General features: G+C 38.3%; 1 protein-coding gene across 1 annotated transcript in view; it reads right to left on the reverse strand.

Moving 5' to 3' along the window:
- LOC149658795 (uncharacterized) overlaps positions 1-12,828 on the reverse strand; it is a 31,775-nt gene that overhangs the window by 15,810 nt on the left and 3,137 nt on the right. The window contains exons 5-9 of the mRNA XM_089844406.1: positions 3,417-3,505; positions 3,170-3,336; positions 2,952-3,079; positions 764-852; positions 12-668 (exon numbers count right to left, since the gene is read on the reverse strand). Of these exons, the coding sequence (XP_089700532.1) occupies positions 12-668; positions 764-852; positions 2,952-3,079; positions 3,170-3,336; positions 3,417-3,505 (1,130 nt within the window). The remainder of the gene's footprint in view (positions 1-11; positions 669-763; positions 853-2,951; positions 3,080-3,169; positions 3,337-3,416; positions 3,506-12,828) is intronic.

The following is a 12,828-nucleotide window of genomic DNA, read 5'->3' on the forward strand; positions in this document are numbered from 1 at the left end:
AAATGACTTACCAATTTCGGAACTGGCAGAAGTTGTATTACTTTCGGAATTATTTGACGAGCTACTTTCGGATGCATCAGAGCTGGACACTGAAGTATTATCTTCAACTTCAATCGGTACTCTTGGTGAATCGCTTGGCAAGTACAGTTTCATAGTTTGGTTTTGTCTATTATCAGTTTTCTTTGAATCGGTCAAGGTCATTTTGGATTGGTTATCATCAAGATTCTTCTCTGGAGCTTCTTCTAGAGAACTGCTTTCCATATTTGCGTCAAGCGACGACAATTCCCAACGTTTTTCATGACGCAATTTCTTGGATCGAGTTGCTTTACTCTCATTACCTCTCTTTGTCGAAGAAATTCGTGATTTACGATAAGAATTGTTAATTTTAAGATTGTTCTCGAGAGGCGAATCTGTCGTTGGGACAGGAGACATTTCCAACTGTCTTTCGCCCTCAAGGTTAGGTAAATAAGGAACACAGTCACTGTATTTTAGTTTAGGAATACACAGTTTCATAATTCGCGTTCCAAGACCCGCATTCGAGGTAGTTTTAGTTTGGGATGTGTTTCCTTTGCCAACCTCCGCGTCACATTCGGGTGATTCTTCCTTAATATCTTCTTCAGTCAGCGTGCCTTGGACATTGCAAGCACCTTCAGCTTTTACCAACGAACCTAAATGATCGAAACGAAAAAATAACCCTAATAGTTTCATTAAACTGGAACTACATCAGATTGCATGTCAGGATTACGATAATGTGACACCATACCTAAACCAAATTGCTCGAGGTCCGTGGCTTCCACTTTAAGCAGACTTTGGTAAATGTTGCTGGGTATCTCAGCTGGTACACTTAGCGAACTACGCAAATAAAAAATCGTCAAAACTGATATAGCAACAGCAATAAAAGATTAATACATTTTATCAGAAGGGGATAGTAGAAAAAAGGATGAGTGGATGACACTCTGAAACCTCTTAATACTTTAGTTATATAATAATAATAATAATAATAATAATAATCTAAGCTTTGTCTATGAAGGGATTTCCACACTAAGCCTGTGGCTTGTTTACAGGTGGGTCCCTTTACAATACATAGAGGGGTGGTGGCTAGCCCCTATGCCACAGCTAACCTACAGCGCCCTATACTAACTATTACCGTTAACCTCGGCAAGTTTTGATATGTAACATGATTCTTCCCAGGCTCACCCTTTTTGAACATTTGCTTTCCCGCTCAACAAACTTCAGATGGGCATCACAACGTGGGGTGAATTCTATAACTGTTTGACACTAAATCCCCAGCAAACAACCCACAAACCTCGCCTAGACGTGGGACAAAAGTCCATCAGCGCGCTTTGGCAAACAGTTAAGCGCTAATAGAGCACTGATGATGGAACTATTTATCACGTATGTGATTCAGTTTAGTTAACTTGCTCCAAATGTTCTGATGTTGGGAAGAATGACGTTACACTTAGGGCTGTGCGAGCCTCGAATTTTTGGTTTCGAGTCGAGCCTCGAGTATTGAAATTTTCCCTTAACGAGTATCGAGCCGAGTCTCGAGTACTCGAATAGAGTATCGAGTAGTTGGAAAATTTGTTTCTAGTATTTATCGAGTAATTGGGAATTGGTTTTTCAGTATTTCAGCACTTTCTGTTAATTTATCGCTCTCATAATAGACATTTAGTGTAATTTTGATCATCGACAACTACTTAAAACAATTCCCAGACACCATTAGTCTTCTTCCCTTTAAATTTAACAAACTAATTCCTCATCAATATCTTCTTCTTAATCTCATTCCACTCTTTAGTCACTAGCCATTGTTATACTTCGCGCAAAGTCCCAAACGAAAATTACTAAGCTGAACTTAAAAAAAATTATAAATTAATTAAATAAAAATATAATTACAATAGTCAACGCTATTATTAACCGTATTTTAATACTTTTACTTCCACTATTGAACCAGCTAGGAGCAACTACCCAACTACGTTACACTGCTATTATGATCTAAGCTGCCCAATAGACACTAAACTCGCGTCTGTTAACCAATAAGTGTGACTTCCTAGTAGATTTTTATAGCTACTACATCCCATTTTCAGAGTTAAAGGCCTTCCAAAAGCAGGTTCGAGCCTTGGTTTGAAACTCGAAACTTTTTCGAGTCTCAGAAAATCTCTTATCGAGTATCAAGTCGAGTACTCGGCTCGATACTCGATCGAGTACTCGCACAGCACTAGTTACACTTACCCCGCTTTGTGGTACACTTCTCTCGAAGAATTACATACTTCTGATTTTATTCACGATTATCGTGGCAAGGCTTAACGAATCAAGTTTTATGGACGCGAATTAGTCAGTCAAATAAAAAATTATACTTGAGCTTAAACTTAATCACTTGGCTATGGTTTAGTTTAAACAAATGACACAAGATGTTCCCATAGACGAGAGGTGGAGATGACTGGCCCGCTAAGCTAAGCAAAGGCTAGTTTTAGACAGGGCTATTCACGAGCCGAGCTGGGTCTTGGCTCTGCTCTAGCTCGGTTAACATATATATGTTTCACAAAAATTGTTACTACCAACATAAGACTTGAAAACGACTCTAAATGCTATCCCATGTTTAGGAATGTAGTGGTTCAGTAAAACCCGCTCGGTAAAGTGTGAAGAAATCGTTATATGCTCACGGTTAGAGGCGAGAGAGAGCAAATTTTCCCACGCTTTATTTCTTGTAAAAATACAACAGAACGCTATTGGTGGAAAGAAGGACTAAAAAGAAAGCACTATTTCAGTGACTAAACTCGCGAGTCGTATTGGTTCGATGCCTATCGGCTCGGCTCGTTCGTTAATTAATCAAGCCGCCAAAGTCTCGACTCGGCTCGCTCGGCACGAGCCCAAGCTGGCTCAAGCTCATGAACAGTCCTAGTTTTAGATCCGTCCTCGTGGACAAGTTCTCATTGGTTTTTTGCTTTAAATACCTTTGTATTTGTTCTTCTGTTTGTTGATTTATCAGAACAGGATGAGATAATTCCTGTTCATTCAGTCCTAAATCATTTTCAACAGGTTCTAACTTCACACATTCAATGTTGGCTCTTTCACTTTCCTCCTATGTTATAAACAAATAACAATAATTGAACTAATACTTTTAACCTGATTCTCTTTCACATCGACTATGAAAATGAAGAATTTTACAAACCATCAGGTCCTTGATTTTACTTTCCAACTCATTAATGACCCCATTGAGCCTTTGGGATGTGTTTCCTTTGCCAACCTCCGCGTCACATTCAGGTGATTCTTCCTTAATATCTTCTTCAGTCAGCGTGCCTTGGACATTGCAATCACCTTCAGCTTTTACCAATGAACCTTAATGATTAAAATGAAAATATAAACATAATTTATAGTTTTATTAAACGAGCACAACATTAGGTTGTGTCAAACCCTACCCATAGCAGATTGCTCGGGGTTCGTATCTTCCACTTTAAGCAGACTTTGGAAAATGTTGCTGGGTATCTCAGCTGGTATACTTAGCGAACTACGCAAATAAAAAATCGTCAAAACTGATATAGCAACAGTAATAAAAGATAAATACATTTTATCAGAAGGGGATAATGGAAGAAGGATGACACTCTGTAACCTCTTAATACTTTAGTTATATGTAACATGATTCTTCCCAGGCTCACCCTTTTTGAACAATTGCTTTAATAATAATAATAATAATAGAAGCTTTTTTATTGGATATACCATTAAGGGAAAACCCTTATTTACAATGGCGTCCGATTAATTAATTAATTTAACATGAGTAAAAACAATTTAAAAAATGTGATAAGCAATATTCTATAAAGCTACATAAAACAATTGATTCAGACCGTATACTCTTTCGATTCAGCGAAGTATTCATGAATGGCAGACTTAAACAATTTTACAGTCTGTATAGATTTGATCGGGTTTGTTAATGCGTTCCATATTTTAACCCCTTGTAATTTAGTACTCTTATTTCTGTTGCCCGTGGTACAACATTCGGTATAAAAATTTAGACTATCCCCTCGGGTACTTATATCAGATTTTCTAGCAGGGAACCAGTTTAGGACATATTCTGGTAATAGACCATTTTTTACTTTAAACATGAATACCATTAGCGCGTGTAACTAATATAATTCTGGATTTTTTATGTTAGCAACAGTCCTAGCCAGAGTGGCAGAGGAGAATTTTTTAGATTTAGATATGAGTTTAGAGCACTTCGTATGAATAGCGCTTAGCTTATCTTTATTTGCTTTACCGGCATTGTAGTAAAATATAATCCCATACGCAATAAGTGGCTGAATGCAGGCCATATAGAGCAATCTTATGGTTTCAGAATCCAAATAGTTCTGTAACGGTCTTAGAGTCCATAGTCTCATATCAACTTTCTTTACTAAATAATCAACATGGGCCGTCCAAGACAGCTGATCATCTAACCATAGGCCCAAATATTTAAACTGGCTAACTCTCTTAACTGTACCATGACACAGGTCAACGCATTCCTTAGACTCGTTTCTCATTTTCATGTTCGGGGAGATTAACATGAAATTTGTTTCATCAATATTTATGATAAGGCCTTTACTCGTAACTTTATTTTTTAGATTGGTTAAATCATTCTCAACATCTCTAATTAGATGCTGTAAATTATTATTAGCTGCTACAAGAGCTGTGTCGTCCGCATACTCTTTGGAAACTGATCCTTTTAAAGAGTCATGAATATCTGTCGTATATATGTTAAAAAGTAGCGGGCCCATAACGCTACCCTGAGGTACACCATGTTTAATGACCAGCTTATCAGAGTAATGCCCATTATGATATACCATCTGCCCTCGTGCAGCAAGGTAGGTAGTAAACCAGTTCAAGGCAATATCACTGATACCCTGCTGCTCAAGATCAGACAGTAGTAAGTCATGTTGAACAGTGTCAAATGCCTTTGACATGTCAATAAAAACTAGCATGACATATATAGTCCATTATTCAGATTTTTTAAGATGGTTTCGTAGAGGTCAAAGATACAGGTTATAGTAGAATGGCCTGATCTGAATCCACTTTGGTATTGATATAAAGCGTTATTATTTTCCAGGTGGTGATATACCGATTTATACACTAGTTTTTCGCATATAAGAGTTAAGGTCGGCAGAATAGAGATCGGTCTATAGTTTTTGGGTATTCTTTTATCACCAGATTTAAAAGCTGGGATGATTTTCGCAGTTTTCCATTGTGGAGGGAACACGCCCGTAGACAAGATCATGTTTATAATAGTGGTTAATGGTCTAGCAATTATCGCTAGGCCCTTATATATTACCGGACCAAAATCCTCTATTCCACTAGCCTTATTTATTTTCAATTGTTTCAGCATATTAAATATTTCATTTTCAGTAACAGGCGGGAAAGTTGAGAGCAGTTTACATTTATCCTCAGCATTTGTTTGAACTGATTTAGGTAAAACAGGGAGGGTAGCCGGCACTAGGTCATTTTTTTCTAGTAGGTCACTAGCCACATTTATATAATATTTATTTAGTACATTTACTATATCTCTGGGAGAATCAATAGTATCAGTTCCTATCTTAAGACAAGTAATTAATTTATCCGACTTATGACTTATATGTGGCTTAATTACCCTCCAGAAAGTAGACCTACTGGAGTTAGAGAATTTTTAAAGTAGCTAGTTTTGCTCTTATATATCAAGGAGTTCACGAAGTTCCTTTGCTTCCTGTACAGTGGACCAAATATTTCTACTACACCAGGGTTCCTAGATTTTGTTTTACATACATCTCGTAAGTGCATTTGATGCTTGATATAAGGCGTTAGCCAGGGGTTGCTTTTCTCAGGGGCATGGATGTTTAAATGGAAGTTAATTGTTTGTAAAAATAGATCAAGCCCTTTTCGGGATCATTGAGTTCAAAATTGATGTTCCCTAGGTCCCGTTGAATATTAGATACTAGAAGGTCCATATTGGTATTCTTGAAGTTCCGAACAGGTTTTATTACTTTGGATATCTTTGGACAGGACTTCTTCCATATAATCCAGGTAAGGTCGTGATCCGAGGCGCTACAAGTTTGCACAAAGCTGTCAATAATTCGGTTTGGACAGTTCGTATAGATATGGTCTATTAAAGTTGTAGTGTCGATAGTTATTCTGGTAGGCTTAGCAACTACTTGTTTATAATTTTTTAAAGCTTGCATGAGTAATTTGGTCTTTGCCGTTTTAATTCTGGGTAAAATATCGCAGTTTGTATCACCTAATAGAATTAACTCTGTATTAGGCCTACTATTTAAACAGGAGAGGCAATTTTGTAAGTCCTCTAGGGTATCAGTCATATTAACCACTGGCGGAATATAAACAATTCCTATAAAGAACCTTCCCGAATTTCGGAAAAGCATCTCAATCCAAATGGATTCCAAAGCCGAGTTCTCCGGCTGGTTTTCAGGTATAATTTCCACTAGGTTAACTGCTAAATGTAATTTGCAGAAAATCCCTACTCCACCCCCTCCCTTTTTTACACGGTCTTGTCTCCAGAAAGAATATCCGGCAATATAACAAACCGCATCAGGGATTGTATCATTTAGCCAGGTCTCTGTGACACCTAAGATGTCAATATTGTTCTCCCTTAATAAGTATTCAATTTCATGAATTTTGTACTTAATACTTCTTATATTTAGATGACCTATTCTAAGACCATGGGTGGCTTTGCCTAAATTATTTTTGACTCGGTTGTTAGAGCCTTCCGAGTCCAGTCATACCGTATTGTCACGGTTACTATTGACATCATCAACTTGGTTGATAGAGCCTTCTGAGTCTAGTCATACTGTATTGTCAAGGTCACTATCGACATCACTTATATCTGGGCTAGGGATCGCCCATAATCTTTTGATCCGTAGAGGGTTCGGCCAATTTTGTACATCTCTAATGACACTGTCAAATTTACTACTGCACTCAATAATAAAATTAGTAGTCCAGTATTCCGAGTTTTTGCTTATGGTTACTTTTGGTGAGTCAATATTTAAGTCATTTAGACGCAACAATATATCTTGTACGCAGACCTCGGAGTTACAGTTTGTAAGTTGCTATGTATACTTAGGTGAGTTTGACCAGACTAGTAAGTTAGCATCATCGTTTGTACCCCGGGTCTTTGGAGAACTAGTCCTCACGAGGCTGACTACCGGATAGTTTTCTGCAAGAGACCCCGGAAGGCCATAGTAGCGGATTTAATAATTTCTTAGCCTCACTATTTGTTCTCATAATGAAATTTCTAACACCAGTATTGCCAATTTTGGTTTTATATGTTTGCCGAATACTAACGTCGGTAATGCCAGAGTCAATTAAGCGATCTCTTATCACAGCTTCACTAGCCTTACTCGAACAATTTCCGATAAAATAGTCATACGTCTGTTTGGTTGCAGCCTTAATTTTACAAGAGGTATCACGGTCTTCCGGCATTTTACCAATACCATTAGGGCGTTTCAATTTTCCAGGTTTGAGCTTGTTCACTGTGAGCTGAGGTTGTTGCGCTTTAGGTTCGGGATAAGTTGTATGGTTTTGTCCCTTAACCGCATAGCGTTTCAGGATGTTAGTATACGACTTCTCCTGAAAAGGCACCGGCATAATTAAAGGAGGGGCATGCCATATGGCTTGGGTATCCTTGTTACGAGAATCTTTGTTATGAGAGTCAGGTCCCGGATTAGAAGACGGGTTTACTCATAGACCTGGCTTTACCAGGGCACGATTTATTTTCCCGTCCAAAAGTACAAAAGCATTAGCGGTAGATTCTTGAATAACTGTAATTTTATTTTGAAGTACCTCAAGCTGGCTGGAGAGGTTTGAGTCCAGAATTTCCTTCGTCGAGCTAGTTATCTCCTGTAATTGCTGTTTGATCTCCATTATTTCTTGGTTAATGGATTTGATGGATATGTTAAGGTTTTGGATAGAGGTCTTGGATTCCTCTTTAAAGTTATCTATATCTTCAATGGTCTCCCTTAATGTTATTAAATCCGTCACACAAGTTTCACAAATCCAAAAAGACCCGGAGATAGCAGTCTTTAGGCCTTGGCAGGTTAGGTGGAACCAGATTTTGCAAAATCCACAGAATATCATTTTACCATGTTTCTCTCCAGCTCCTCTAAGTTCACAATCAGGCAGACAATTCTTACCCATTTCATCAATTAAGCAAGAATGTTGCAAGTCAAAGTTATAAGTTATAAGTTTCTCAATGGAAACTCAAAGTTGAGTTGTTCTATCACTGAAGCTAAGCCTAGGCTAAACAAAAAATCGAAGAGCAAAAAAAAAACACGTCTTATCCCCACGACGATTGGGAGATAACCCTGCTCAACAAACTTCAGATGGGCATCACAACGTGGGGTGAATTCTATAACTGCTTGGTACTTAATCCTCAGCAATCAACCCACAAACCTTGATTGTCTTGACGTGGGACAAAAATCCACAAGCGCACGCGCCTTAGCAAATAGTTAAGCGCCAATAGGGTAATAGAGTAATGATGAGGGAACTATTTATCGCGTATGTGCACGATTCGGTTTGATAGTAACCTTGCTCCAAATGTAAAATGATGTTGGAAAGAATCATGTTACAATTACCCAGCCGCTTTGTGGTACACTTCTCTCGAAGAATTACATACTTCTGATTTTATTCACGATTATCGTGGCAAGGCTTAACGAATCAAGTTTTATGGACGCGAATTAGTCAGTCAAATAAAAAATTATAGTTGAGCTTGAACTTAACCATAGCCGAGACTTGGCTATGGTTTAGTTTAAACAAATGACACAAGATGCTTCCATAGTCGAGAGGTGGAGATGACTGGCCCGCCAAGCTTAGCAAAGGCTATAGTTTTAGATAGGACTGTTCACGAGCCGCGCTGGGTCTTGGCTCGGCTCTAGCTCTGTTAACATATATAAGTTTAACAAAAATTGTTACTACCAACTTAAGACTTGAGAACGACTCTAAATGCTATCCCATGTTTAGGAATGTAGTGGTTCAGTAAAACCCACTCGGTTAAGTGTGACGGTGCTGACGGTTAGAGGCGAGAGAGAGCAAATTTTCCCGCTTTATTTCTTGTAAAAATATAAGGGAACGCTATTGGTGGAAAGAAGGACTAAAAAGAAAGCACTATTTCAGTGACTAAGCTCGCGAGTCGTATTGGTTCGATGCCTATAGTATCGGCTCGGCTCGACCTTAAAAAAGCTCATCGAGCTCGTGAACAGTCCTAGTTTTGGATCCGCCCTCGTGGACAAGTTCTCATTGGTTTTTTGCTTTAAATACCTTTGTATTTGTTCTTCTGTAGAATGGCCTGATCTGAATCCACTTTGGTATTGATATAAAGCGTTATTATTTTCCAGGTGGTGATATACCGATTTATACACTAGTTTTTCGCATATAAGAGTTAAGGTCGGCAGAATAGAGATCGGTCTATAGTTTTTGGGTATTCTTTTATCACCAGATTTAAAAGCTGGGATGATTTTCGCAGTTTTCCATTGTGGAGGGAACACGCCCGTAGACAAGATCATGTTTATAATAGTGGTTAATGGTCTAGCAATTATCGCTAGGCCCTTATATATTACCGGACCAAAATCCTCTATTCCACTAGCCTTATTTATTTTCAATTGTTTCAGCATATTAAATATTTCATTTTCAGTAACAGGCGGGAAAGTTGAGAGCAGTTTACATTTATCCTCAGCATTTGTTTGAACTGATTTAGGTAAAACAGGGAGGGTAGCCGGCACTAGGTCATTTTTTTCTAGTAGGTCACTAGCCACATTTATATAATATTTATTTAGTACATTTACTATATCTCTGGGAGAATCAATAGTATCAGTTCCTATCTTAAGACAAGTAATTAATTTATCCGACTTATGACTTATATGTGGCTTAATTACCCTCCAGAAAGTAGACCTACTGGAGTTAGAGAATTTTTAAAGTAGCTAGTTTTGCTCTTATATATCAAGGAGTTCACGAAGTTCCTTTGCTTCCTGTACAGTGGACCAAATATTTCTACTACACCAGGGTTCCTAGATTTTGTTTTACATACATCTCGTAAGTGCATTTGATGCTTGATATAAGGCGTTAGCCAGGGGTTGCTTTTCTCAGGGGCATGGATGTTTAAATGGAAGTTAATTGTTTGTAAAAATAGATCAAGCCCTTTTCGGGATCATTGAGTTCAAAATTGATGTTCCCTAGGTCCCGTTGAATATTAGATACTAGAAGGTCCATATTGGTATTCTTGAAGTTCCGAACAGGTTTTATTACTTTGGATATCTTTGGACAGGACTTCTTCCATATAATCCAGGTAAGGTCGTGATCCGAGGCGCTACAAGTTTGCACAAAGCTGTCAATAATTCGGTTTGGACAGTTCGTATAGATATGGTCTATTAAAGTTGTAGTGTCGATAGTTATTCTGGTAGGCTTAGCAACTACTTGTTTATAATTTTTTAAAGCTTGCATGAGTAATTTGGTCTTTGCCGTTTTAATTCTGGGTAAAATATCGCAGTTTGTATCACCTAATAGAATTAACTCTGTATTAGGCCTACTATTTAAACAGGAGAGGCAATTTTGTAAGTCCTCTAGGGTATCAGTCATATTAACCACTGGCGGAATATAAACAATTCCTATAAAGAACCTTCCCGAATTTCGGAAAAGCATCTCAATCCAAATGGATTCCAAAGCCGAGTTCTCCGGCTGGTTTTCAGGTATAATTTCCACTAGGTTAACTGCTAAATGTAATTTGCAGAAAATCCCTACTCCACCCCCTCCCTTTTTTACACGGTCTTGTCTCCAGAAAGAATATCCGGCAATATAACAAACCGCATCAGGGATTGTATCATTTAGCCAGGTCTCTGTGACACCTAAGATGTCAATATTGTTCTCCCTTAATAAGTATTCAATTTCATGAATTTTGTACTTAATACTTCTTATATTTAGATGACCTATTCTAAGACCATGGGTGGCTTTGCCTAAATTATTTTTGACTCGGTTGTTAGAGCCTTCCGAGTCCAGTCATACCGTATTGTCACGGTTACTATTGACATCATCAACTTGGTTGATAGAGCCTTCTGAGTCTAGTCATACTGTATTGTCAAGGTCACTATCGACATCACTTATATCTGGGCTAGGGATCGCCCATAATCTTTTGATCCGTAGAGGGTTCGGCCAATTTTGTACATCTCTAATGACACTGTCAAATTTACTACTGCACTCAATAATAAAATTAGTAGTCCAGTATTCCGAGTTTTTGCTTATGGTTACTTTTGGTGAGTCAATATTTAAGTCATTTAGACGCAACAATATATCTTGTACGCAGACCTCGGAGTTACAGTTTGTAAGTTGCTATGTATACTTAGGTGAGTTTGACCAGACTAGTAAGTTAGCATCATCGTTTGTACCCCGGGTCTTTGGAGAACTAGTCCTCACGAGGCTGACTACCGGATAGTTTTCTGCAAGAGACCCCGGAAGGCCATAGTAGCGGATTTAATAATTTCTTAGCCTCACTATTTGTTCTCATAATGAAATTTCTAACACCAGTATTGCCAATTTTGGTTTTATATGTTTGCCGAATACTAACGTCGGTAATGCCAGAGTCAATTAAGCGATCTCTTATCACAGCTTCACTAGCCTTACTCGAACAATTTCCGATAAAATAGTCATACGTCTGTTTGGTTGCAGCCTTAATTTTACAAGAGGTATCACGGTCTTCCGGCATTTTACCAATACCATTAGGGCGTTTCAATTTTCCAGGTTTGAGCTTGTTCACTGTGAGCTGAGGTTGTTGCGCTTTAGGTTCGGGATAAGTTGTATGGTTTTGTCCCTTAACCGCATAGCGTTTCAGGATGTTAGTATACGACTTCTCCTGAAAAGGCACCGGCATAATTAAAGGAGGGGCATGCCATATGGCTTGGGTATCCTTGTTACGAGAATCTTTGTTATGAGAGTCAGGTCCCGGATTAGAAGACGGGTTTACTCATAGACCTGGCTTTACCAGGGCACGATTTATTTTCCCGTCCAAAAGTACAAAAGCATTAGCGGTAGATTCTTGAATAACTGTAATTTTATTTTGAAGTACCTCAAGCTGGCTGGAGAGGTTTGAGTCCAGAATTTCCTTCGTCGAGCTAGTTATCTCCTGTAATTGCTGTTTGATCTCCATTATTTCTTGGTTAATGGATTTGATGGATATGTTAAGGTTTTGGATAGAGGTCTTGGATTCCTCTTTAAAGTTATCTATATCTTCAATGGTCTCCCTTAATGTTATTAAATCCGTCACACAAGTTTCACAAATCCAAAAAGACCCGGAGATAGCAGTCTTTAGGCCTTGGCAGGTTAGGTGGAACCAGATTTTGCAAAATCCACAGAATATCATTTTACCATGTTTCTCTCCAGCTCCTCTAAGTTCACAATCAGGCAGACAATTCTTACCCATTTCATCAATTAAGCAAGAATGTTGCAAGTCAAAGTTATAAGTTATAAGTTTCTCAATGGAAACTCAAAGTTGAGTTGTTCTATCACTGAAGCTAAGCCTAGGCTAAACAAAAAATCGAAGAGCAAAAAAAAAACACGTCTTATCCCCACGACGATTGGGAGATAACCCTGCTCAACAAACTTCAGATGGGCATCACAACGTGGGGTGAATTCTATAACTGCTTGGTACTTAATCCTCAGCAATCAACCCACAAACCTTGATTGTCTTGACGTGGGACAAAAATCCACAAGCGCACGCGCCTTAGCAAATAGTTAAGCGCCAATAGGGTAATAGAGTAATGATGAGGGAACTATTTATCGCGTATGTGCACGATTCGGTTTGATAGTAACCTTGCTCCAAATGTAAAATGATGTTGG

The sequence above is a fragment of the Phalangium opilio genome, unplaced genomic scaffold (assembly GCF_054372755.1).
Source record: "Phalangium opilio isolate 3A_F unplaced genomic scaffold, DU_Popi_V2 ptg000075l_1, whole genome shotgun sequence".
NCBI classification, from domain to species: domain Eukaryota; kingdom Metazoa; phylum Arthropoda; class Arachnida; order Opiliones; family Phalangiidae; genus Phalangium; species Phalangium opilio.